This window comes from Myxine glutinosa, chromosome 1, assembly GCF_964187855.1.
Source record: "Myxine glutinosa chromosome 1, kmMyxGlut1.1, whole genome shotgun sequence".
Classification (NCBI taxonomy): domain Eukaryota; kingdom Metazoa; phylum Chordata; class Myxini; order Myxiniformes; family Myxinidae; genus Myxine; species Myxine glutinosa.
This window is the reverse complement of record NC_136261.1, coordinates 135,743,814-135,771,763: the sequence shown is the minus strand read 5'-3', so window position 1 is coordinate 135,771,763 and position 27,950 is coordinate 135,743,814. Positions and strand designations below refer to the sequence as shown.

General features: G+C 46.5%; 1 protein-coding gene across 1 annotated transcript in view; it reads right to left on the bottom strand.

Moving 5' to 3' along the window:
- The window catches only part of LOC137428883 (splicing factor YJU2), a 30,011-nt gene extending 9,215 nt beyond the window's left edge, over positions 1–20,796 (bottom strand). Inside the window, exons 1-5 of the mRNA XM_068118737.2 lie at positions 19,322–20,796; positions 16,464–16,564; positions 6,013–6,157; positions 5,764–5,898; positions 1,303–1,484 (exon numbers count right to left, since the gene is read on the bottom strand). Of these exons, the coding sequence (XP_067974838.2) occupies positions 1,303–1,484; positions 5,764–5,898; positions 6,013–6,157; positions 16,464–16,564; positions 19,322–19,345 (587 nt within the window). The 5' untranslated portion in view covers positions 19,346–20,796. The remainder of the gene's footprint in view (positions 1–1,302; positions 1,485–5,763; positions 5,899–6,012; positions 6,158–16,463; positions 16,565–19,321) is intronic.
- Positions 20,797–27,950: the final 7,154 nt, after the last annotated feature.

The window sequence follows — 27,950 nt, the reverse complement described above, 5'->3', positions numbered from 1 at the left end:
TACAAACACCACAAAGGACATGGATTTGTCCCCCTATTGGAGGAAGACCCTCTTGTGTTCAGGCCGTTGGTGCTGCTATGGCTGGCAGCGAGTGCCCCGGAAGCAGTGACGGAAAGAGAGTAGCAAATATATGTGTGGGAAAATTGCACTCTTGGTCAGGGTCGCCCAGATAGCTCAGGTGGCACAGCACTGATACGGTTCACCAGAGGACCTGGGTTCGATTCCTGGTCTGGGCTTGTAATTTTCTCACATATATCAATTTAATTATTTCATCCTGTTCATTAATCTAATTGGGTTCACTACGCCCCTAGTGGTATTTATAATAGAGGACATGGATTTGTCCCCCCATTGGAGGAAAACCTCTCGTGTTCAGGCCGTTGGAGCTCCTATGGTTGGCAGCGAGTGCCCCGGAAGCAGTGATGGAAAGAGAGTGGCAAATATATGTGGGAAAATTGCATGCGCAGTCAGGGTCACCCAGATAGCTCAGGTGGCAGAGCACCGATACGGTTCACCAGAGGACCTGGGCTCGATTCCTGGTCTGGGCTTGTAATTTTCCCACATATATCAATGAATTAGTTATAATCCTGTTCATTTATATAAATGATGATGTGCTATGAGATCATAGAAAACAAATTAGTGGGAAAACTGATAAATCCGAATATGTTTCAGGTTTACAATTTCCTTGCAATGGAGTAAAGTTTCAAACCCCTCAAACTCTATTTCAATTTCAAACTATTTTTTAATTATCAAACTCTATTGAAATGCCAAAAGCAAGTTATTGAAAGGTTAAAATTAATTCATCACCACCTCTTATTTCTTCGCCCTTTTAACGTCCATACGAGAGACGTCAGACACATTGATGAATCACCCTGCCTGTGAAACACCGGGATGACAGTTTATAGCTGGGTCGGGATTCAAACCCAGGCTAGACGGCCTAGAGGCGAATGTGCATAGCTCGAAGCTATCCATATAGTGCTAAATATTGAATCACATGCATGATGAGGATTGGAGAAATGTGTCACTTCAGAATTTAAATATTTTCTCAAAAAGGAGATAATTAAACTCGACAAATGGTTCAACGTAATATTTCGATGGATTTCAGGAAAATTCTAAGGTGGAAGATTGAGGGGTTAGTTTTGTATTCACCGACTTTACCCTTGGAGATATTAAGTCATGCAAAAAGGGAAAGCGAGTAACAATGAAAAGGCAAATTACACCGTGCAATATTAAGGTATTTGAAGGTGCCCAGCCTTTTAATAAGCAAGGTTTAACCACAAATATATGGCTTGTACGAAAACTTACTTGATCTCCCTTTCTTCTTCTTCCTCTTTCCTCCGGCACATTTCCTCTTGCACTTCAAGATGCTTCCGTAGCATCTTATCAAAGTCTACATTTGCCTGCCTTTGGTTAAGTTCTTTCAATTCCTCTAGATTCTCCATAATCTCCATCTCTAGCTTAGAATCCTTGGTACGATTCTCCAGCACCTGTGACCACACAGAGGGGGACACATTTCTGTTTGTTTAAATAGGCCTTTTATACACCAGCAATGTTTGCAAAACTAGTGCTCAGCAATACATTTTTGGCAAGGAGATCGATCCAAGTGTAATGTACATAGAAACATACACACAGACAACTAGATTTCCATCCATCCATACACAATGCAAGCTTTCGTACCATTTCAGTTTCAACTATGAATGCTTCATTGTATTTGTGATTTTGTAAATACTGTCAAATCTGCATATGTACTTTGTGAATGTGCATGCATCTGTCAGTTCATAACGGATACAGAGCACAAGGAAATTGTGGCACAGATCTTGAAACCCTTCTTCCCCACCTCCCATTATTTTTTATCTCATTATTTGAAGAGGGTATTCCACGGTGATCTGGAGGTGTCCACCAGGTGATCGGGGCCCACGGAGCAATATCAGTGGGGTGGGGTTTGTTCGGCCCAGCAGATGTGCTTCAGCCTCAAAGAGGAGGATGAGAAAGAGTGAGAGATAGGAGGGAAGACATTTCACGAGACACAAAGTTATTTGGGTTAATTTGGCACTGGATTTTTATATGAACCATGGCACATGGTATTAAAAACAACTGTCTTAATTATGTTATGAAGTCTTAATCATGAAGGCTCACACCATTCTGCATCGATGGACAGGCATAAGAATGGATGAAATCAACAGGACGTTAATTGAGGTATGATAACTGCCATCAAATGTTAGGAGAAGCTGATATTTTGTTTCCCTTTCATCGGAGGAAAAAGGTCCGACAAAGAGTTTACACACGAAATCTCAGCTTCTCCTTTATTTCCACATACACCTTAGCTCTCCAGTCTCCATAAAGGACGTTATGACGTTTTTAAGCATAAACTTTTAAAACCTAGCTCCTCCCTCATTTTTGATCCAATCAAGGGGAAACTTCACAGATGCGTTCAGCATATCAGTCTACTAAAACGACCTTTTGGAATTTGCGATAGGTGACGTAGTTTGGTAGATATAAATACTTAAACGCAAATAGTTAAAAATGCATAACTCTTGAACCGCTTCATTGATCGACGTGAAGCTTTATATTGTAGTCGAGGTAATGAAGTGTAACAAGTGTGCAAAATTTCAAGATGATTGGATGTACGGTCTGGAATCTATAAGTTGCTATTGCGTGAAGAAGATTCTTCTAGAGTGGGCATGGAATTAATTATCACACCACATGAGGAGCAGGCAAAGTACGGAGTGACCTCACAGGGTCATTTTGACCTCAAATAAAATTCTGATTTCAGATTTGTCAATCGCTGAGGTACATTAATACACGACCAAAACAGATTTGGTGAAATTCCGACGACTTTTGATGAAAATATAACATTTGTGTCTGCATTTCAGTAAAGTAAAGTGTGTTCCATGTCAGCATTTTAAAAATTGAAACATGGCTCATTGTAAAGAACTCCATATGGGGAATAGGTGTTGTTAACGATGACGTCATTGGTGCCATAATTATGACGTCATAATTCGACAGGGACAACGTTTGAAATTTAGTTTGAAATTTTGGTCTGATCAGTTTGAAATTTATTGAACATGATCTATGCAACAATTATTTAGAGAATATTAATTTATGATGTCATCGCTCACGTGGTTTGGCAGCCAAATTGGATTTTAAAAAAGAAGAAACGTTCAAAAATAGAAGAGTTGGCTCACACCAAGTTGACTGCGCAGGGTAAGTATTCTATGAATACCATCTCGTTGTAATATGAGGTTGCATATTCATTCCTATTTGTTGTGATATCGATTGTTGTCTAAATCTGAGGTGTGTTCCGTTAGCAAGCAGCTCGCTTACCACGCGCTAAGCGGCTCACTTGATTCAAGGTGCTCAAGCTAGCACTGCAACGGAACAGTGTGCTCGACACCGCCTAACAACATGGCGGTACCCAATGCACACAATGCTATCGAGGTACTCGAGCAAATGCTGTCCGGGCCATCGTTTTCAGTTTTACTCCATCATCTTGTGACAACTTACTCAATCGAATTTCGTGTGCTAGCAGCGGTCACAGAGAGTACTAGGAAGAAGGAAAGAAAGATAAATAGATGGGAAGTCAAAAGGAGGAATTCCCACCCACCACACGCCTCCCAACCAACCAAGCTTATCTATGGATCTGCCACAGTGCATTTTGGAGGACGGATGAGGTGGAGGGGTTTTGCATGTTTGTAGATCTTTAAAAATTCAGATAAAAAGTAGATGTAACAATAAAAGTACAAAATGTGTTTCAATAATATTATGAGAATACATCAGAGGTATGCTTCTGAACATTTTAATTGGTTGTACTGTACTATCGTTTTGAATCTGATCACTGCAACCCTCCCATTCCAAACCCTCCCTTACTACATGATAGTTGTATTCGTACAACAGAAGTTACTTAGATCATAAAAAATAAACTTTTATTTACACGTCTTTGCTGTTCTATGAGCAGAACCAAGCTGGTCATTATACAACAACAACAACAGGCATTTTAAGGCCATTTTCCCTGCAAGAGCGGAGGTTAGCCTGGCGGTCCCCATGACAATCTTCTCCATTTTGCCCTATTTTCTGCATCTCCCCTTGTTAACCCCCTTGCCCGCATTTCTTCTTCGACCATCTTTAGCCAAGTATTTCTCGGTCTTCCCCGTCCTCTACTTCCTTCTACATTCATTTCCATCACTCTTCTCAACCAGTCACTTTCATCCTTCCTCAACACATGACCAAACCATCTCAACCTGTTTCTCTTCACAGCATCCATCACAGGCTCTATTCCCAACATCTTTCGCAATTCATCATTTGTCTTCCTCTCTCTCAACGATACTCCACACATCCACCGAAGCATTCACATTTCCAACCTTTCCAGCCTTCGTTGCTGCTCTACGTTCATTACCCATGTCTCACTCCCATAAATCATTACACTTCTCACACATGCAGCATTGCAGCATACACCTTTCCCTTCAGCTTCAACGACACTCCCCTCCTCGTCAGCACGCCACTCAGTTCCCGAAACTTCTTCCATGCACATCTCACTCTCGCAACCGTTGCCGAGTCTGATCCACCTTCTCCATTCAGCATGTCTCCAAGTTAACAAAATGTTTTCACACCTTCCAGCTTCATGCCATCTCCAAGATCCATCTCAACATTTCCTCCATCTGCAGCTCCCTCTGTGCACACCTTACACTTGAATGTAGCTGCCACACTGGTTAATGACCCTCTCAAACCACTACATTTTTGATGAACCCACTCAGCGCACATTGTACATTGAATGGAATTCACTCCGACACCCTTCCTGCACACAGCACACGGCCACTTCCCAGTTCTTTCCACCTCACCACTTGCCATCACCTTCGTTTTTCTGATATTCACCTTCAGATCTTTTGTCTCCATACATTCCTTCCACTTGTTCATCTTCTCCTTCAGTCCATCCATACTTTCTGCAATCAACACCAGATCATCTGCATACAAGAACTCCCACGGTAAACCCTCCTTTACGGTCTGAGCCTGCACCTCCATCACAGCTACAAATAGTAGTGGACTTAGTACCGACCCCTGATGCACTCCCACCTTCACCTCAAACTCACCACTGTTCCTGTCCTTCGTCCTTACAGCTGTGCGCGCTCTTTTGTACATTGCCATCAATACTCAGATCAACCATTCCTCCACTCCTAACTTCCTCAATGCCCAGGTCACTACTTCACGTGGAACCCTATCGAATGCTTACTCCAGATAAGCTGGTCATTATGTGACATCCTTTTCTCAAATACAGTACAGTATATCATTTTCACAGTAAAAAATGAAGATTTCAACAAATTTATTTCCAATAGTTTTCATAGAGGGATGAAAATGAAAAATTTCGACATTTAAAAAGTTGAAAAAGTTGAGTCAACTATTTCTTCCATGAACAGTTGCAATACATCCAGACAATTTTAGGTCTTCTTCAAAAAACTTACATTACATCATGGAGACGGTAGCATTATGTCCATGACCTACATTTTGAAGGTTAATATTGTAGCATTAACAGCTCAACTAACATCGAGCACTTTGAGGCTGGAGGTTACAATCATGCTTGACAGGCAGGGTGTTGCATCACAAAGTGCAGCGTCCCTCGGATTGACAATAAGCTGGGTGTCCTGTCTCCTAACATTAGTTAATGGATGTTAAAGGTCCCACAGGTCTTTCACAAAGAGTACGTGAGTTATTGCCGACACAATGACAGAAGGTAGAGTCTGACGCAATAAGGCAGCTTTCAGCTATTTTGCTTACTTTCATGGGATTATTAAGTTCCTCCTCCTCTTTTTCTTTCTGCATTTTCATTTGCTCCTCTTCGATAAGCTTTTCCGCCTGGAAATTGCGAGTTGCGCCGTGCTCGATGGCGTAGTCTGTGTTCTCTGGATCTGTCTATGAGCAAGCAAACATGCACAGGAGAAAACCTTTAGTGTTAAAAGAAATCGTATTCACACGCAATAAACACGCTGTGAAGAAAGGTGACTCGCAAAGTAGTTTTGACTCCACCTTGAATGTGATCTCTGCAACACACTTTGTACATTTGATGTAGAAGCGGAAAATGGGAAGGCCAAGGTAGGTTTCATTTAAAACAGTTTCCTTCCTGGCGTTGAATTTCTTGCCCTTATAGATGTACTCGCCACACGTTTTACACCTGGGAATAAATATGGTCAATGAAGCAGGATTTTTTTTTTTTTTTTTTGTATACTGAATCGAGGCTCGTGAAAGAGCTAAGATAAGGATACAGGAGATAAACAAATAAATGTGAAAAATAAAGATGTATGGCATAACCGTAGCCCGATTTATTTTGATGGGATCAAGGTCATGTGGGAAATGCCAACCAGGAAATTAAAGTTCGGTTGTTGCACATCCTTCAGGAGAAGCTGAAATGATATGACGAAAAATGTCGGGATGTATTTATCGCGTATTACTTATGACCCACGCAGATGCTGGTTATGGAGTATGAGATTTGCAATAAATGCACGACATGGCAAATATTTTTGAAGGCAAAACAAAGGCCTGTTTCAGTGACAATGAGTTTGATGATGATTTTATGAAGGTGGAAGTGGTGGGATTATTGTGAACTCGGTTAATTCATGAGTAAAGATTTGGGAGCGTAAAGAATTTGTGTGTGTGCGTGTGCGTTTTCATATTATGTAGGAAATGTATTTGCTTGTTAATACAACGTTTAGAATCGGAATCCGATCCCAGATTTCTGAAGTCTGAATTTGAGTCGATGTCTAAGTCAGCGAGAGACACTAAGGAGCCAGGGCCGGCCTTTCCTCCAGGACATCCCTCTCCTTAGTGTCTGTCCTTTGCTATTGTCCCCTCCAATTTGATAGGCCTGAACCCCACCCAAGTGGCAGAGTTGCATTTTACATCAAAGACTCAACTTCTCACTGTCAGTGTACTGATCTTACACCTCCCAACCCCCAAGGAATACCACTGCCTGTGACTTCTCTCCACTCCCATCTCTTGTTTGTCTATGTGTTGTACCGTCCTCCAAACATTGATGTATCCATCGATATCTCTCTCAGACAAAATGGACTAACTTTAAACCACTCATCCCAACTCTCTCTTGCTCATATGTGGCAATTTCAATTGTCATGCAAAATGGCTGGGAGTTCGCACCACTCTCACCAGCCATGGAACTTCAGCAAAGGACATGGCACTGTGACTATGGGACTGACTCAATCTGTAAATGTTCCCACCTGGATTTCTCCCAATAGCAAATCATCCCTTCTTTACTTGCTTATGACCAACTTCCCTGCCAATGTCTCATTCTCTTCCTCTGCTCCTATTGGTACATATGATCATGTGCTTCTGAAGGTCAATTGCTTGTGAAGAAAGGATGTGCGCTAATATCTCTCTATCTGTTCTCAGAGAACAGCCTCATAGTGCCGACGAGTCTGGCAGTTCACTCGGGTAAACTGATAGGGACTGCAAGCAGTCATGTCACTTCAGGACTGGTCTCCTATATATATCTAGTGCCACTGATGTTAACCCAGTCTGGGACTTCTTCCACAGAAACATCTTCAGTTATAAAACCCATTCTCCTACCCATGGTACTCTTGAATCATGGGATGAGGCAGTTGCCTCAAAAGAACTTGCATTCTCCTCCTGGTAGGCAAATCTGACCGAAGGCAACTTCAGGACATTCCACAAAGCCCGCAACAAGTGTGTGTTCAATCTCAGGAGAGCCAGAAAGCAACATCTGTCCAAACTCAAGAGAACTTTCAAAATTGTCTCCCTCCTCTAAAACCTGGTGACACCTTGTTAAGTCTGTCTCTGATGTATGCTCCCCTTTCATCCCTTTCCTCTCTTCAAATGGCACCACAGCCGACTTCGCTCGTGAGAAGGCCGAATGCCTCAATTCTGTGTTTGCTTTCAAATATTGTGCACCAAACCCCACACTCTCAGAACCCACCCAACTCCTCCTAAAATCTTTGTCACTTGCACTTGAGGAGGAGGATAGGTTTTTGGCAAACTTCGACTCGATTCTGCAACTGGCTTGGACGGCACCTGCTCACGTGTCCTAAAATCCTGCTCTGCTGCTCTTGCACATCCTCTCTCTGCTCTTTTCATTCTATTATTTGCTCAAGGTCAACTTCCATCTTCTTGGAAGTCAGCCAACATCAATGCACTATATAACCAGAATGGCACTCGGTAGAGAGCATATCTCTGCCAAGCTGAACAGTTTACATTTCGTATCCCACTGATGGGTAGGATCTGCAGCCGGAACTGAACCAAAAGCTAATCAGCTTGTTCTTGTTGCCTAACTAACTCATCCATCTAGTTTTGTCATAATCCGTCAAAATTAAATATCCATGTCTGGATCCGCATTCGGATCTTCACCAAAATCGAATAGATTCGTCCTGGTCACATACCAAAACTGTCCACCAAATTTTGTCCGAATCCATCCACGTTTTTTGGAGATATCCTGTTCACAAACAGACAGATAGACAAACAGACAGACAAAAAACAGGGGTGAACTAGAATGGCACTCAGTGGAGAGCATACCTCCACCTGGTTGACCATAATTATAACTAAATGGTGACGAATCACTTAAAAATTCTACTAGCTGGATCCGGATCTTCACTAAAATTGAATCTATTCTTCCTCGTCACAGACACAACATGTCCAACAAGTTTCGTCCAAATCCGTCCACAACGTTTTGAGATATCCCGCTATGTATCGTTTTTGGCCCCATCTCCCAAAGGTGAAGAATCACTTTAAAAATTAAATAATTATCATATCCGAATCCATATTCAGATCTTCACCAAAACCTAATCATTTCGTCCTTGTCACATATGCTACATCTCTGCCAAATTTCATCCGAATCTGTCCACAAATTTTTGAGATATCTTGTTCACAAACAAATGGACAGACAGGGGTGAAAACATAACCTCCATCCACCTTTGGTGGTGGAGGTAAAAAGGTGCAAAAACGGATCCCCTTAATTAGATCTATCAGCTAACTCCCAATCATCAGCAAGGTCATGGAATCCATAATCACAGTTGATATAAAATCCTTCCTTTTCATTGCAGCAAAGAAGGCTGCAACAACACTGCACCAATGGTAATACCAGGGGCATTCCACTGATACGTAATCCCTTCCTGGTATAAAAAAACGGCTTGAACAACAGTTACAGCTATGGAAGTATACATGGGAACTGGTGAAAGGACAGCACAAAGTTGGTGAAACAAATTGATTTATGTTGGGCTTTGTGCAAGGAGACCGACTTGTGATGTTGCCTTCCCAAGCAAGTTCCACTTTTGCTTTAATATTGCTGATGGAAAATTGAGAATATAGCAAGGGAAACAAAGGAAGTCTGACAGTGTTACAAAGTGTGAAGTTCAGCATTCAAATGCAACAATAACTAGAAGAATGCGACTGTGTCGCCAATATGCCTCCACATAGTCCCACAATGGGTAGATGCCCTCGTTCACCGTCCTAAAAATAAACAAGTTTGATTTAAATCCCTTCAGCTGTTTTCAAGTATCACATTTTCACCAGCCATGATGGGTTTCACATCAATCGGTGAAGCAGTTTCAGAAAAGGGATTTTTAAAAACTAACATTTTTGGCTGGTATACCACTTCACTGATGATGTCATCATTAACATGCTTTTGTTCCTCATTGGGAGTACTTGACAATGTGCCAAGTTTCAAATTTTTCCATTCAGCGGTTTCCGAGAAATAATTTTTTAATTATTTGCTTTTAATCCAAGATGGCTGCCATACCATGTGACCGGTGATGTCACAATTATCATAAATACATTCTGCATCGGTGTCACTCCTACCCTGAAAGTTTCGTTTCAATCGGAAATATGGTTGCTGAGAGAGAAAAACGAGGTTTAGCCCATACGGACGGACGGACGGACAACCCGAAAACATAGGAATAAAAATGGCGTTGAGGTTTACAAAGTAATAGTTAGCTCGAAGACTACCTTTTTAATTATTTATTTGCAGAACGCCAAAGTCAGATCTTCCATTCAATACATGGCACCAAGGCCATTTTTCGAAAATTATTCCTGCCTTCCCCATATTGGCAAAATCTCCCAGTTTTCTTCCATAAAAGTACATTTTTGAAGTCAAAGAAATTATATATGTTCACCTTCTTTCATATTAAATGAAACCTTGACAAATGCAGGGAACAATGCTTCATGAGATCTCCCACCAAAATCCAAAAATTCTGAACCCAACTCAAACTGTGGGATTCGTGTTTGGCAGTGAAGGCAATGTATCACAAAGTGCGCCATCCTTTGGATGTACAATACGCTGGGGTCCTGTCTGTTGCATTAGTTGGTGGACATTAAAGGTCATATTCCATGGTGCCATTCACAAAGAGAAGGTTGCACCCTGGCCAAATTCCAAATTACTCCCAAAGATATCTCCTGGGTAGTTCCTGTCAAACATTTGGCCAAGACAGCTGATTTGTGACAGACATTGGCCAAAAAGATTCGCCAGGCGATCCCACAAGGTGAAAAAAAATTGGCCACAGCTTTGGACACATTTAGTCAGTCAAATGAGATCATCTACCTCTTTGATGTTTGCGTTGCTGATCGAGGCATCCGGTCTTGCAGATCTTGCTACATGTGGTTCATTATGCACACTTTCATATCTCTCCTCAACTGATGTGCAGCAGTCAAATTTGGATGTCGTTGACAGGCACATCACCATATCATGCAGTCGATCAACTAAATTCCAAAAGCCATAAAGTTTCTGCTGACCACAAATTTAATGATTACCAGTACATATTGTGTTCTGCCGTATTCCTTTTTGAATACAAAGTCAAGGCCCGTAGAAGAGCTAAAACAATGAACGGGCCAGGATGCAACAAAACAAAAAGAACAGTAAAAATAGGAATGGTGTGGACCCCAACAGCACGGTTGAAGGCCACAATAGAGGGAGACTTGGAAAAATAAGGGATATGGTGAGGAATGAGGGGCAGGGACACCTGGGGTAGTAAAGATGGATACAGAAGCAAACTCTCAGGAAGGAAAAACCCAAAATTTGGAATGGGGCATACACTTGGGGGGAGGAGGGGGGGGGGGTATAAAGAGGGGTAGAGGTTAATAAGTGAAGGAAAAGATAACGGTTTTGGATTGGGGATGATCTAAGATGGTGTTGAACAGCTATCTTGAAGACTTGGGGAGAAGAATGAGATTAAAGAGGATGTGGAAGTTGATTCTACAGGTGGGAAAAAGAGGAATAAATCAGTGGAGGTGGGAAGCGAGTCTGGATTTTGAGAGTTTCACCAGAAGGGAGTTGATGGTGGATCATGTGTGCCCAGCAGAAACGGGAGGAGGGGGGAGGAGAGGGGTGAGTGGGGGGGGGGGGGGGGGATACAAATCACAGACAGAGTAGAGGGTGCAAGACCTAGAAAGCATGTGGTAGAAGACAGAGATACTTCCGACCTGCCTGCGATGGACAAGTGATATCTTTGCTATTTATTTGTCTTATTTGTTGATATGAACCCTACACTTTGCTAAACCCTGAACATTTATAAAATCTGTAAATTTATTTTCTTCCATCTGTCCAATAATTCTCAAATCTGTTCATACCTAAATCAAAGTCCAAGTGTTGAGACTTGGGTTCATGTACTCATATTACTGCAATGTTGGTAAGCAAACCTTCCTCTTCTCTCAAACCCTTACAGGTTTAGTCACAATATGGTAGCTCGGCTTTTCGTTAAAACAGGAAAAACTTACGTCACTCCATTCCTCAGGAAACATCAAGGGCTCATTTGTTTGACAACTTTTTAAAAAATTAAAATACTGCTCAGGATTTCAATTTTTTTTTTTGGAGGGCTCGTAAGAAGTCTTTCCCCCCCCACAATAACCCCTGTGAAATTGTCTATTGGGGTTACTTTGGTCGAACAATGAGAATCTCCTGTTTGTTTTTCAAACTGGGATGAAGACTTGGTTTAATCAAATTTATTTTTAGATATGCTCAACTATGGAACTCATTTGCTTTAAAAATTTGCACATCCTGATCAATTACAGGTATTAAATCTCTCACAAAATCACATCTTCAACAAGAAAGAGCAATCAGAGATTGTAGACTCTCGCCAGGACGTGTTTTTAGTGGTTTTTAAGGCTTTTGTGTTAAAACAAATATAGTGGCTGAACCACGTGACCGATGACATCATCATTATGTTGTTTTTTTTCTCCACCAATTTATCCCTAGATGATGCTCAAGAAATTTCATCTTGATTGGATGAAGTTTTGTACTTGTCGAATTATGATGTCATAATGGAGGCACCTATTACATCATCATTAACATATGTTATTCCCATGGAGAGTTCTTTACAATGAGCCATGTCTCAATTCCTTCGATGCAGCGCTTTGGGAGATATAGAGGTGCAAAGTTTTTCGGTTTTTCCACGATGGCGCCGGTACCACATGACCTATGATGTCATAATTATCATTAAAATATTCTACATGTGGAGGCGAACCTATGGTGAAAATTTCCTGTCAATCAGACCAACGATTGCAGAAAAAAAAAATCATATTTATTCTATGCAGACAGACAAACAGACAAACTCAAATGCAATACCTTTTCCTCTGGCAAGGGTAATTAGTTGCTTGATCTCAATTCTTTTTATTCTTCTTAGCCTTTCGTTGACAAGTGCTTTGAGATTATTAATTTTTTTTCGAAATGCAAAGCACGATATAGGAGATAAAAAATTGATTGATTGATGATCGTCGTGAGTAGTTAATGAGACAAAAATATAACACTTCGTTGCACAAATATGTAAACAGGTATGCAATAGCTTGAAGGGAAAGTGACATAAACGTTGAGGCCATGAGTGGAGGCTCACTGTGCCTTGTTTTTGTTATTAGACAAAATGTTTGGTTGATTGTGCAAGTGCTTCTGCAATTGTGCTTCGTCTTCACGCTGTTGAAACCAAAGCGTTCAGAATCATTGGAATCTCCCGCGATGAAGCTAACTCCAAGGGCCTCTCACTTACTCACCGCAGGCAGGTTGGTGGTCTTTCCGTCTTCTACCGACTCCTCTCCGGCCTTGCCCCCCCAGCTCTCTCTGGGCTCTGTCCCGCAAATATTCCTACAGGTCGCACAAGATCTGCCTGCAACCCTCTTATGGTTAAACTGCCAAAATCAAGACTCTCTGCTCACCTTCACTCCTTCATTCCTCTTTTCTCCCGCCTCTGGAACAAACTCCCTCACTCTCTTCAATCCCACTCCTCCCTCCAGGTCTTGAAAACAGCTGTTCAGCACCATCTCTTATCTTCCCCCCATCCAAAACCTTGATCTTTTCTACCCCCACTAATTTCATCCCAAATCCACTTTTTTGAAATACAAACTTCTTTCCTGGAAATCCTTGGTGTCCTTGTGTTTTATACTTCTCCCACTCCCCCCCACCCCCTTCCCACGCCTCCTCCCCCTCCTCCTCCCGCCTTCCCAAGCCCTCTCCCTCCCACACATCTCCCGATGTCCCTGCTCTCAAATGTTGTGTTTGTGTGCTTCCCCTTCTCTCCCCATCTTATCTACCGCTCCCTCTTGTTATATATTTTGTTTGTCTGTTTGATTTTTTTTGTGTGATAAATGTTAGCTCTTTCACGAGCCTCGATTCTGTATTTAAAAAAAACAAACAAACAAAACAAAAAAAAACAGCAGCTATGTAACACAAATTTGAATCCCCTTTCTCATGGGACAGCTAGTAAAGGGTAAATCATCAGCATTGATCTGTCGTAGTTGATTTAAAAAAAAAAAGCTGAATGGCCCAATAAATCAACTCTGCCCAGTCAGTGTTGAGACACGGTGGTTTTTGTATGCAGGACAAGGCATCAATACTGATGAGAGGAAAAACAACACACACACGCACGCACGTCGCACGCACACACACACACAAACACACACACACACAAAAAAATACTGATGAGACAAACACTTAACACAGCCACTGAGCTTGGGGAAGAGCCGTCACTACGTCACTTCCCAGGATACTCTGGGTAGCAGCGACGTCATAATATTGACGCCGATTTTCTCACCGTACTCTGCGGGGCATTTCCTCAGGAACAATTTCCTCCTCCCCATGGATGACAACCAATGGGGATTGTCTGTGCTCTATCCTTTTAAATGCTGAACATCAAGCAAGAAAGCAGCACGTACCATTTTTAAAAGTCCTTGGTACGACTCGAACCGGTACAATCTGGATGGGTGTTTTTTAGGAGAGACAATCTCCTTATTGGATGGCCGTTGGGTCCTACGGGTGTTCATCTGCCCTTTGCCAGGTGTTGTTTTTAGTCTTGGCTGGGTGTCACAGTCACCCTCCCCACTAGCAAAGCCAGTGAGGGCTGTCGGTTTAGTTGTCGCTAACCCAACCATGCGGCAGGTAGCATGAGGTTACATGTTACCAGTGGCAGTCCCAAAAGACTGACCTGACACTAAAACATGACATAACTTATTTTTGTGAAGGATAATTTTGGGGAAGTGACATAACTTCCTGGGGCATTCCGGGTACCGGCCACGCCATCTTCGCGAGGTCACTTTTTTCTCCATAGTCAGTAGGGCAATTAAGGAGAAATCACCCCCAACCCACATGGGATGCCATTTTGACCTATTTCTAAGACAGGCACCTTGTACGGTAAACTTACTATTGTAAACCCTCCCCCTACTCCTCACACTCCCCATAAAGGGGGGGGGGGGGGGTATGTATTAATATTGTTGTGGATGTTACGTGTGTCCAATAAAAGAATAAAAAATAATAATAATACGTGCTGACAAATTCCCCCTTATTAAATTGTATATTCTCCTTCCTAACTTCCCAAGCTACCTTGCCTTCCTCAACCTTCCCAAGCCTTCCTTGCCTTCCTCAATTCTCCTTCCTAACTTCCCAAGCTACTTTGCCTTCCTCAACCTTCTTTTCCAATTTCCATGCCCTTAACTATCTTGCAATGGCCATTCCCTGTGTCTGTTTAAACAAATGATAAAGGTATGAAAGACAAAATTTTGGCACCATAAAACCATACTACAGGGAGCTGGGCCTCGATAGCCATTGTGAAGGACACCTGCCGATGGGAAGGAAACTCCAAATGAAAACCAACGGTGGTAGGTTTGTTTTCACCAGCCGATCCAGCGCAGTCACACCACCCACCCTAAAAGGACCTTTTTATGGTCTCGTCATTTTCAGTCACCTGCGATAGGGTGCCATGCATTTCCTTGGTCACTTGTGTGGCTACAGGCTTATTCCTTCCTCAATGTGCTAGCCATAAAAAAAACATTAACAAAAAGGGAAGATTTTTAAAAGCTTCAAATGCCATGATATGAGATTCATTGTTTACCCACCAATGGTCATGTACTCAGATGGGTTCATTCTTCAATTCACAGCCAGAATTTAGTGACCTCCTAAATGTCTCACCCGAAATGAACCCTTGGGCCGTTTTAATAACAATAATCTACATGTATAATAGGCTAATACTGTCTGTCTGTCTGTCTGTCTGTCTGTCCCCCCTGAAACATGGAAATACTCCTCTGAGAGAAAAAAAAAATTAAGTGAAGTTCTTTCAAAATAATCCAAACCAAAGGTAAATTAATAATTTTTTTCAATCAGAGAAAAAAATTTAACCCAGGTGTATAGTATGGTGTATAAGCAACAGACCGCTACTTCGATCGCTCCCAAAATGCTTTTTTCTTTGTTGTTAAGAAATACATAACCTCCCATTTTGGAGCTACTTCATCGAGTGAAGAATAAAAGGCTTCCTTTTTTATATTGTGGTATTTTACCATGAGCTTCTGCTACTTACCTCCACCACCAAAGGTGGATGGAGGTTATGTTTTCGCCCCTGTCTGTCTGTTTGTGAACAAAATATCTCAAAAAGTTGTGGACGGATTTGGACGAAATTTGGCAGAGATGTAGCGTATGTGACAAGGACGAAACGATTAGATTTTGGTGAAGGTCCGGATTCGGATCCAGCTGGTAGAACTTTTTAAGTGATTCTTCACCATTTGGAAGATAGGGCGAAAAACGATACATAGCAGGATATCTGAAAATGTTGTGGACGGATTTGGATGAAACTTGGTGGCCAGGTTGGGTGTCTGACAATGACGATTCGATTCGACTTTGGTGAAGATCTGAATATGGATTCGGATATGAGAATTATTTAAATTTTTAAGTGATTCATCACCATTGGGAGATCGGGCCAAAAACGATATATAGCAGAATATCTCAAAAAGTTGTGGGCGGATGATTTTGATTAAATGAAATTCTGTAAATTTTGATTAAACTCTGAATTTCTGGTCTACTCTGGGATACAAAACGTAAACTGTTCACCTGGCGGAGGTATGCTCTCTACTGAGTGCTGTTCTAGATTGTATTTATATACTCATAGTTACATTCTGCATGAAAAAGGGATATTGAAATGAAAGGAGTTAACATAAGTGGAAAGATAGTGAACTTATAGGGCATAGGTGACAGCAAAGCTCGATATACTCACCGCATGTTGAAAGGAGCCATAAGACGAATAACATATTGCCGATCCTTGGCAAGTTTGAGTTTTGGGATTTTTGCTGGGTCAAAGTCTGGTGGATAGTATTTCTGAATGGGAGAAAAGAATCAAGGTCAGTGGAGATAAGAAGAAGAAGAAGAAGAAGAAGAAGAGGGAGAAGAAGAAGAGGGAGGAAAAAAAAGAATATGGGATTAACGAAAGGAAGTGACATTTGAAAAAGTGTGAGAATCAACGTGTTTGAGTCTCAAGTTTGCATACTCCTGAACATAACGGCATGGAAGGTTAGGAGTGTGTGTGTGTATGTATGTGTCGTTAGTTATCATCTCCATATGTGGTGTTCAGAAGATGGAACGGGGTCCTCCCCGGTCTCAAAGTATCCGTTAGTGCATGTGTGTGAGTGTGTGTAGGTGTGTGTGTGTATGTGTGTTGTATTTGTGGGAAGTGTACTTTTGCACTGTGCTTGTACGTGTCATATCATTATCATCAAGTATATAGAAGAGAAGGATCGATGTTGTCCTGCTGAATCTTTCAATCTTCACGTTAGATTGGTGATGTAGGCCCTACTTTGTATTTTAAGAGGGCACAGGGCGGAGAGGTCTCGGTGTTGAACCACATAGATCACCAGTGTAAATGGAGTCTGTTCTTGAAGGATTTCCGAGGCAGCAGCGATAACACACACAGGAAAGCTGATCCAGTCCTCAATCACTCTCCGAGCCCAAAGGAAGAAAGGAGCTTCTAACATTCAGATCTCCTTCATTGTTTGAACAGTTTCAAATGAAGACCTCTGATAACTTGGTATTCAGCTTTGAAATTGTCTTTACCGCTGAAGCCTAAGTCACACATAGGCAGATATTTTGGCGACTACTGGCGACTGCCGGCGATCAAGATTTTTCGGCGACTACTGGCGATTTCGGGCGGTCAAATATGGTCAGGCGGCAGTATGGCGACTGCAGGCGGCCACATTGCGACTGCATTGCGACGACGCCCCGAGTGGGATGGCGACTGTCGAAGATCGAAGACGACTGCATTGCGGATGCACGGCGGCAGCGTGGCGACAGTCTGGCGGCTAGATTACGACCGATGGCGGATCGCGGCGACTGCATTGGGGCCGGGTGGCGGTTTACTCCGACGTCCGCAAGACTGCAATAAGACCGCCGGCGATTGGAGACGATTCACACAGCTTTTTAAATCTTTATCTCTCTATTTTACATTTCACTTTATTCATTTCAATGATGTATGACATGAAGCATAAAGATGTTTGATGTACAATAAGAAAGTTAATAAAGATGTATCATTGTAATGTAATAATCAAACTTTTCTGCAGGGAGAGAGAATGGAAATAAAGTCCAACAAATTATTTCCACTGGTCCCAAGTCCCATAAATAAAGTTTCCAAAGGACCAAAAATAAAGTTCCCAAAAGTCCCAAGTCCAAACAATAAAGCCATATCCTTGTCGGCACCACAGGACCTCACTCCACGGAGACCCTCACACCATCCTGTCTTGCCATGGAATCGTGGTATGTCGTAATGCAGTCGCCAAGCAGTCGTATCTCTGTCGCCAATGGCCGTAACTCGGCCGCCACTAGTCCTACTGCTGTCGTCGTCAGTCTCCCATAGCCGCAGGGGAGACGTGGCAGTTCTTCTGTAGTCGATATGCAGCCGCAACAGTGTCGGCCCGTAGTCGGGAAGATGCCACAGGAAGGCCGTATGGCATTCGCATATCTGCCGTGCTGGCTGGTGGGGCGATGCTGGCGCGATTGCGGAAGACTATGAGCGACTGGGTTGCGGCCGCTTTACGGTCTTATTACGGATACCGACGACAGCATGGCGGTTCCATCACGACAGCATGGCGGATCTTTTTTGACGACTGAGCGCACCGTTTTTAAACATTAAAAAAAATATTTGGCCCCTTTGCGGCTCTTGCCGACTGCAGCCGACCTGGGGAGGATAACCACGACTACAGAGGACCGTCCATTACGGTTTTATTACGATTGTCGGCGGGTGGTGGCGAATTTTCCAGTCGCCAGTAGTCGCCGACAAATCCGCCTATGTGTGACTTAGGCTTGAGGATTTCGTACACCTGCATCATATCTCCATGTTTGCATCTTTCGTTTCACTTTCAGAGTACTGTTTGTGTTTATTGTGTGTTCGTGTTATGTATAAATATAATGTATATCTATCTATAATTCCAGTAATCTCTGTGTGTGTGTATGCGACCGCTGTTTCTCGACAACTACCGGTCCGATATACTTGAAACTTGCCAGGTATATTGCTGGGGACCCGAGGATGTGCCTTTTCAAGGTTTCATATTAATCGGACAATTACTTACCGAGCTATGTCCAAAAAACGATTCAACCAATCAGCGAGCTATCGCGTGTGCCGAACGTGGCGAACACACTCTGCCTCGGACGGCACATTTGAGAGCGTATTCATTTATTTCACGTTGGCAAACTATGTTGCCGCTATGTTGGCGTTAAACTATGTTTTAAAACTAATTAAAACCATTTCATGTAAATAGAGGGGGGGGGGGGGGGGGGGGATTGTCACTGTACTCGCAAGCCGTTCGCCGTTCGCTTTGGCGTTGCGAATTGACCAAACCATTTCATGTAAAGCGTTCGCCGTTCGCTTTGGCGTTGCGAATGGACCAAAACATTTCATGAACCAAACCATTTCATGTAAATAGAGGGGGGGGGATATAATTTTAGATATATATATAGTACGGGCATGCCCTAGTTATATGCAATGTAGATTCAATCCGAAAGCAGAAACGGTTAAAATGGTATTTCTCATATAATTCAGGCGAACGAAATGACAGATGTGTGAAGTAATATTCACAAAAAACGTACGTTTAAAACTTTTCTTTCCGACATTGTTCAGATATTCCTTTCACAGCGATCAAGACGAAACAGACACAACAGACAACACGAAGAAGAGGAAGTTAGGATATTAAAAATGCGTCACTTCCGCCGTGCCAATAAATACTGTCAATTCATACGGTAATTTTATACCAAGCTGAAGAAATAAATAGGAATAGAAGGTACTTTCCAGAGTCAATGTCGGCTTTGGTTAATTACAAGAGGAAAATGTCAACAAACCTCCACTCAATTACAAAGACACTGCAGCAAACTACTCTGCTTAGATCGCGAAAACAAACCACTTTGCTTAGATCGAGAAAACAAACTACACTGCTTAGATCGCGAAAACAAACTACACTGCTTAGATCGCTAAAACAAACTACCCTGCTTAGATCGCTAAAACAAACTACCCTGCTTCGATCGCTAAAACAAACTACACTGCTTAGATCGCTAAAACAAACTACTCTACTTAGATCGCTAAAACAAACTACTCTGCTTAGATCGCGAAAACAAACTACTCTGCTTAGATCGCTAAAACAAACCACTCTGCTTAGATCGAGAAAACAAACTACACTGCTTAGATCGCGAAAACAAACTACACTGCTTAGATCGCTAAAACAAACTACACTGCTTAGATCGCTAAAACAAACTACTCTGCTTAGATCGCGAAAACAAACTACTCTGCTTAGATCGCGAAAACAAACCACTCTGCTTAGATCGAGAAAACAAACTACACTGCTTAGATCGCGAAAACAAACTACACTGCTTAGATCGCTAAAACAAACTACACTGCTTAGATCGCTAAAACAAAATACCCTGCTTAGATCGCTAAAACAAACTACACTACATAGATCGCTAAAACAAACTACCCTGCTTAGATCGCTAAAACAAACGACACTGCTTAGATCGCTAAAACAAACTACCCTGCTTAGATCGCTAAAACACACTACCCTGCTTAGATCGCGAAAACAAACGACACTGCTTAGATCGCTAAAACAAAATACCCTGCTTAGATCGCTAAAACAAACTACACTACTTAGATCGCTAAAACAAACTACCCTGCTTAGATCGCTAAAACAAACGACACTGCTTAGATCGCTAAAACAAAATACCCTACTTAGATCGCTAAAACAAACTACACTACTTAGATCGCTAAAACAAACTACCCTGCTTAGATCGCTAAAACAAACGACACTGCTTAGATCGCTAAAACAAACTACCCTGCTTAGATCGCTAAAACAAACGACACTGCTTAGATCGCTAAAACACACTACCCTGCTTAGATCGCTAAAACAAACTACACTACTTAGATCGCTAAAACAAACTACACTACTTAGATCGCTAAAACAAACTACCCTGCTTAGATCGCTAAAACAAACGACACTGCTTAGATCGCTAAAACACACTACCCTGCTTAGATCGCTAAAACAAACTACACTACTTAAATCGCTAAAACAAACTACACTACTTAGATCGCTAAAACAAACTACACTGCTTAGATCGCTAAAACAAAATACCCTGCTTAGATCGCTAAAACAAACTACACTACTTAGATCGCTAAAACAAACTACCCTGCTTAGATCGCTAAAACAAACGACACTGCTTAGATCGCTAAAACACACTACCCTGCTTAGATCGCTAAAACAAACTACACTACTTAGATCGCTAAAACAAACTACCCAGCTTAGATCGCTAAAACAAACGACACTGCTTAGATCGCTAAAAAAAAAAAACCACTCTCCTTAGATCGAGAAAACAAACTACCCTGCTGAGATCGCTAAAAGTAAAACAAACTACACTGCTTAGATCGCGAAAATAAACTACACTGTTTAGATCGCTAATATTGTGGTGCTGTGCACACACGACTCGATTGCCAGGGAGGTAGGCCACAACGCGTTGGTACAACAAAAGTCTTTATTCAGAGCTCGCACTTCAGCACTGGGCGGGCTCGAGCTTAGAGCCCGCATATATGTACCGAAGCCACGCCTTGCCCCCGGGCGTGGCCGATCGGTCGAAAGGCGGGGCATGCATTTTAGTTCCCCGCCTGGACGCTCGCGCCACCCACTGGTGCGAGGAATTATTGCCCCTTGTGCCCGCCACACGCGACCCCCCAGAATTCCCGCGCACCTGAAGGGTGAGCTTGCGGGGAAGCCGGATGACCCGGCCGATACGCCCCCTGGCGATGCGTGCAGGGCTGGGGGGTAGCGGGACGGCGGGGCTGGGGGGTGCCGGGGTCTGACCGCCGGGGGGCGGCCTCGACGCAGAGGCAGAGCTGCTTGCGGGGGGTGGTCCAGATCGAGGTGGGCCGGCTTGAGGCGGTCCACTGAGATACGATCCGGGGCGCCGCCGATGTCGATGGTGAAATATTTGTCCCCGGTCTCCAGCACGCGGAAGGGCCCGTCGTACGGGGGCAGTAGCGGTGCCCAGTGGGCGTCGTGCCGGACGAAGACGTACTCCGCCGTGCGAAGCTCCGGGGCGACGTGGGAGGACGGGCAACCATAGTGTGCCGTCGGCACCGGGGCGAACCTCCGGGCGGTCTCCTGCAGGGTGGAGCGCTGTTGCGCCGCGGGCCAAGGAGCCGTGGTGTCGGGGATAAATTCGCCCGGTACCCGCAGTGGTTGCCCGAAAACCAGCTCCGCCGAGGACGCGCGCAGGTCGTCCTTGGGCGCCGTCCTGAGGCCCAGCAGGACCCAGGGGAGCCTGTCGGCCCAGCTGCCGTCGCGGAGGCTGGCCCGGAGCGTGGCCTTCATCGAGCGATGAAAGCGCTCGCACAGGTCATTGGCCTGGGGGTGGTAGGCCGTGGTGCAGTGCAGTTGGACGCCGAGCCCTTGCGCCACCACGCCCCAGAGCTCCGAGGTGAACTGGGGGCCGCGGTCGGAGGAGATGTCCAAGGGGGCACCGAACCGGGCAACCCAAGTGGCGATGAAGGCTTGCGCCACATCAGCCGCAGACGTCGCCACCAATGGCACGGCCTCCGGCCACCGAGTGGTGCGGTCCACCATGGTGAGGAGGTGGGTGAACCCCCACGAGGGGGGCAGAGGTTCCACCAAGTCGACGTGGACATGGTCGAACCGACGCTCGGGCACCGTAAACGGGGCCAACGGGGCCTGGGTGTAGCGGTGGACCTTTGCGTGCTGGCACGCGAGGCACGTCCTGGCCCAGTCACGGATGTCCTTCCTGAGGCCATGCCAGACGAACTTCGCCGCGACGAGCTTCTGGGAGGCCTTCGTGCCCGGGTGGGACAGGCCGTGGATGGCGTCGAAAACCGTGTGCTGCCAGCCAGCAGGCACGATGGGGCGAGGCCGGCCGAGGGTGACGTCGCACAGGAGGGCCGCGCCCGCGACGTCGAACGGCACCTCGGTGACGCGGAGGCCCGTGACGGCGGTCCGCAAGGCCTGGACGCCGGGGTCGGCGGTCTGGTCCTCCGCCATCCGGGCATAGTCGATCCCGAGGTGGACCGCGTGCGCGACGGACCGGGAAAGGCAATCCGCCACCGGGTTGTCTTTACCCGCGACGCAGCGGATGTCCGTCGTGTACTCGGACACGGCAGAGAGGTGACGCTGCTGCCGTGCCGACCATGGCTCAGCGACCTTGGCCATCGCGAACACAAGGGGCTTGTGGTCGACGAAAGCCGTGAACGGGCGGCCCTCGAGCAGATGGCGGAAGTGTCGGACCGCCAGGTGGAGGCCGAGCAGCTCGCGGTCGAAGGTGCTATAGTGGCGTTCGTGCAGGCGAAGCTGCCGGCTAAAACATGCCAGCGGCTGCCAAGCACCACTCACCCACTGCTCGTGCACCGCGCCCACCGCGTAGTCCGACGCGTCGGTGGTGAGGGCGATCGGTGCATCGGGCGCCGGGTGCGCCAGCATGGTGGTGTTGGCCAGGGCCAGCTTTGCGCCCGCAAACGCCGCGGCCATCGGCTCCGACCAGGCGATGTCACCTTTGCCCGGCTTGCCCCGGAGGGCCTCGTGCAGGGGGCGGAGGAGCTGGGTGACGTGGGACACGAAGCGGTGGTAAAAATTTACCATGCCCAGGAACTCCTGGAGCCCCTTGATCATGCGGGGGTGCGGGAAATCCCTGACCGCCTCCACCTTGGCCGGTAAAGGGATGGCACCGTGCCTGGTGATGCAGTGCCCCAAGAAGTCGATGGCGGCGACGCCGAAACGGCACTTTGCGGGGTTGATGATCAGGCAATGCTAGCCCAGGCGTTCGAAAAGCATGCGGAGGTGGAGCAGGTGCTCCTCCCGGGACGCGCTCGCGACTAGGATGTCATCCAGGTAGACATAGATGAAAGGTAAGTCACGCAAGACGCTGTCCATGAGCCGTTGGAACGCCTGGGCCGCATTCTTCAACCCAAAAGGCATTCGCAGGAACTCAAAGAGGCCGAAAGGGGTGATGACGGCCGTCTTTGGGACATCGTCCGGTTGGACGGGGACCTGGTGGTAGCCCCGGATGAGGTCCACCTTGGAGAACACGGTCGTGTTCGCCAACCGGGCGGAAAAGTCCTGGATATTGGGGACCGGGTAGCGGTCGGGGGTGGTGGCATCATTGAGCCGGCGGTAGTCACCGCACGGCTGCCATCCTCCGCCGGGCTTCGGCACAATGTGCAGAGGAGAAGCCCAAGCGCTGTTGGAGCGCCGTACGATCCCCAGCCGTTCCAGCGTGGCGAACTCCGCTTTCACCACGGCGAGCTTCGTGGGGTCGAGTCGGCGTGCCCGGGCATAGACCAGCGGCCCGACGGTGGGGATATGGTGCTCCACCCCGTGTTTGACGGCCACCGCTGAGAAGGTGGGCCGCGTGAGGGCCGGGAAACTGGCAAGGAGGCGGGTAAACTCGTCCGCTGCCGGAAGCGTGCAGACTAACCTCGCCGGGAGGGAACCTTTCAGCAAGCCGCTTGGCAAGCCCCTCGATGAGCCGCTCAGCGAGCTGCTCAACGAGCCGTTCAGCGAACAAGCGAGCGAGCTGAAGGTTTCGGCCTGGACGAGACGTCTGCGCTTAACGTCGACCAACGTCGACCAACAGCACATAGGAAGTCCGCGCCGAGCAGGGCCATTGGCACGCTGGCGGTAAAGAACGACCATTGAAAGCGCTGCCCTCCGAACCATAGTGAGAGGCAACGCTTCCCGAATGTGCGGATGGGTGTACCGTTGGCGGCAAGCAAAGCGGGGCCCCGGCCCGCGGTTTGCTTGTTGGACGTGGAGGTAGGGAGGACGCTTACCTGCGCTCCTTTGTCGCAAAGAAAACGGCGCCCGGACAAGGTGTCCGTGATGAACAGGAGGCTGCCGGAATGGCCGACGCTCAGGGCCGCAAGTGAGCGCCAGCCAGGTCGTTTCCCGACCCGTCAAAAGAACACGGCGGGCGGCACGTTTTAGCCTTGCGGCTGAACCTGGCATGGTAGTAGCACCAGGTTTGCGGCGGTGGCAGCCACGTCGGCCGTGCCGGCGGCGGTGGTGGTGGCGGCGACGGTAGTGGGCAGGGCGCAGCAGCGGCCACGAGGGAAGCCAGGGGCGCTGGAGGCTCCGCACCGGGAGCCACTACGGCAGCTCCGTAAACCGACCGCGTGTCGCAGGCCGCGAAAAACTTGTCGGCCTCTCCGGCCAGGGCGCGGGGTTCCGTGATGTTGGAACCGGCCAGCGCGAGGCGCACCTGTATCGGTAGCTGGCGGAGGAAAAGTGCGCGGAACAAGAAATCTGGGCGCTGGTCCCCAAGCAGAGACAGCATGAAATCCATCCGGACGGATGGTCGTGTGTCGCCGAGGGCGGGAAGGTCCAGGAGGCGGTCGGCACGTTCGATCTCTGTGAGCCCGAACGTGGTGAGGAGGAGACGTTTGAGCGCCTCGTACTTGTGGTCGCCCGGCGGGCGCCGAAAGATGGACACGACTCGGGCGGCAGTGCCGGGCCCGAGGGCGGCAGCCACGTGGTAGTACCGGGTCTCGTCCGCCGTGATGCCTCGGAGCTGAAATTGAGCTTCGGCCTGCACAAACCAAATGTCGGCTTGCGCTTCCCAAAACTCCGGGAGTTTGATTGCAATGGCGTTGGTAGCCATGGCGCGTTCGGGGGTCAGCAACGGCTGAACCAATCGGGGTCACCAGTGTGGTGCTGCGCACACACGACTCGATTGCCAGAGAGGTAGGCCACAACGCATTGGTACAACAAGAGTCTTTATTCAGAGCTCGCACTTCAGCACTGGGCGGGCTCGAGCTTAGAGCCCGCATATATGTCCCGAGGCCACGCCTTGCCCCCGGGCGTGGCCGATCGGTTGAAAGGCGGGGCATGCATTTTAGTTCCCCGCCTGGATGCTCGCGCCACCCACTGGTGCGCGGAATTATTGCCCCTTGTGCCTGCCACACTACCGTACCCTGCTTAGATCGCTAAAACAAACTACCCTGCTTAGATCGCTAAAACAAACTACAGTACCCTGCTTAGATCGCTAAAACAAACGACCGTACCCTGCTTAGATCGCTACCGTACCCTGCTTAGATCAATTGATGGTGGGTGAGAGACGGAGTAGTGCTTTGTGGGTGAGAGACGGAGTAGTGGTCATGTGGGTGAGAGACGGAGTATTGGTCATGTGGGTGAGAGACGGAGTAGTGGCCATGTGGGTGAGAGACGGAGTAGTGGTTATGTGGGTGAGAGAGGGAGTAGTGCCCATGTGGGTGAGAGACGGAGTATTGCCCATGTGGGTAAGAGACGGAGTAGTGCCCATGTGGGTGAGAGATGGAGTATTGCCCATGTGGGTGAGAGACGGAGTCGTGCCCATGTGGGTGAGAGACGGAGTACTGCCCATGTGGGTGAGAGACGGAGTAGTGCCCATGTGGGTGAGAGATGGAATAGTGCCCATGTGGGTGAGAGACGGAGTAGTGACCATGTGGGTGAGAGACGGAGTAATGACCATGTGGGTGAGAGACGGAGTCGTGCCCATGTGGGTGAGAGACGGAGTAGTGCCCATGTGGGTGAGAGACGGAGTATTGCTTATGTGGGTGAGAGGACGGAGTAGTGCTTATGTGGGTGAGAGACGGAGTCGTGCTTATGTGGGTGAGAGACAGAGTAGTGCCCATGTTGGTGAGAGACGGAGTAGTGCCCTTGTGGGAGGCGTGGTCGCATGATGGCCCCACATCGGGGCTCAGGCGCACGAGCTAGAGGGGGGTGGTATAGAAATGCACTAGTCAGACGTCGAGAGGTGTCGAGGGAGAGTTAAAAGGGAACGTGTTTAATATAAGGGATGACGGGGTGCACAAGTTAGATCTGGGGAATTGGTTAGTTAGATGGTGTAGTGAATGGACAAGGTTTGTTTTGCTGTCGTGGGGTGTGATTGGTTTGCTATCGTGATTGGTTTGTGAGTGAGGGGGCATGACAACGTCCCAATATGAGTGATAACAGAGTACATGATGCGAAGAATTGAATGGGGGGAGTGGATCCAACCCAAGGAAACCCAGGGCTAGTTTATGTTGGAGGGATTAGGTAAATTCCCATATGGATGTCGTTCCCAGTTGGTGCTGATTGTGGATAGCAGTATCTTTGCAGGGTGCAGGAGATAATGGACAGGCTGGGAGTGTGGCACATCAATGTTTCCTCTCAAAGGGAGGCACCCCGGGCACTGAGAATGTGTCGGCCAGGTGAGGCCGTAGGTAAGGTCCAGGGGACCAGTTTAGTGTTGAGTATTGGGCATAGGTATCCAAGGGAAGGGGTCTGGGCTGCCAGATGCCATGGTGGGCATCAGTGGGTGAGAGCCAGAGAGGGCATCCACATTCTTAGGTTCAGGAGCAGGCGAGCTCGGAGGTGGCTCCATCACCATGGGGGTGCCACAGGTGAGTATGCAGGAAAGCAAGCCAGCTAGTAGAGCCACACTGCCCAGCCACGAAATTGTGCGATGGGACAGGAAGAAAAATATGATGGGCGAGGCCCAAATTTGTAAAAGCACCGAAGTGGGGCGACGGGAATTTGGGTTTTTAGAACCCCATAGTTAAACAAAGGCCTATTGGCAGGGTGTAAGCCCGGGAACACTTTAAATGTGCAATAAAAGTAATGTCGTTAGGATTGATGTAGGCCTCTTTGCACCATCTACAGGTGGGATAATCACCGGTTGCAGAATTTGCCTTCCTGGAAACGAGTAACATCGATATGTGTCACGACGTGTTCGTAAAATTTCATGAAATTCTGCCTCTTCCTTCCCCGAGGAATCTGGAGGGATTGTGTAGGAATTTGGCCATAGGGAGACAAGATGTACGAGACGAGACGAGACGTAGCTCATTTATTTGGCATTTCCTACAAGTGATGGAATGTCCCTTCTTTGCTATACTTTGCCCCATGGCACATACCATCATATAAAGGTGCCTTTTGTATGCCCCTGGCATTTTACCCACTCATCTAGAAATACAATATAACTGTTGAAGCCAAGAAACTAATTTTCAGTCCTCATGTTAAAGTTGCAAACAGAGAAACTGTCCCAAGAAAACGAAGGGGAGCTTTGCGCCTCCCTTGATTTCCATACGATAGGCAATTTGATGTGGTACAATACTCATAATGATGCTGAAATTCAGGTTTAAGAATAATTACGTTTTAAATCCGAACAAAATGCATTTGGTCATTGTACAATGATTTTATTTGCTCATTATTCAAAACGA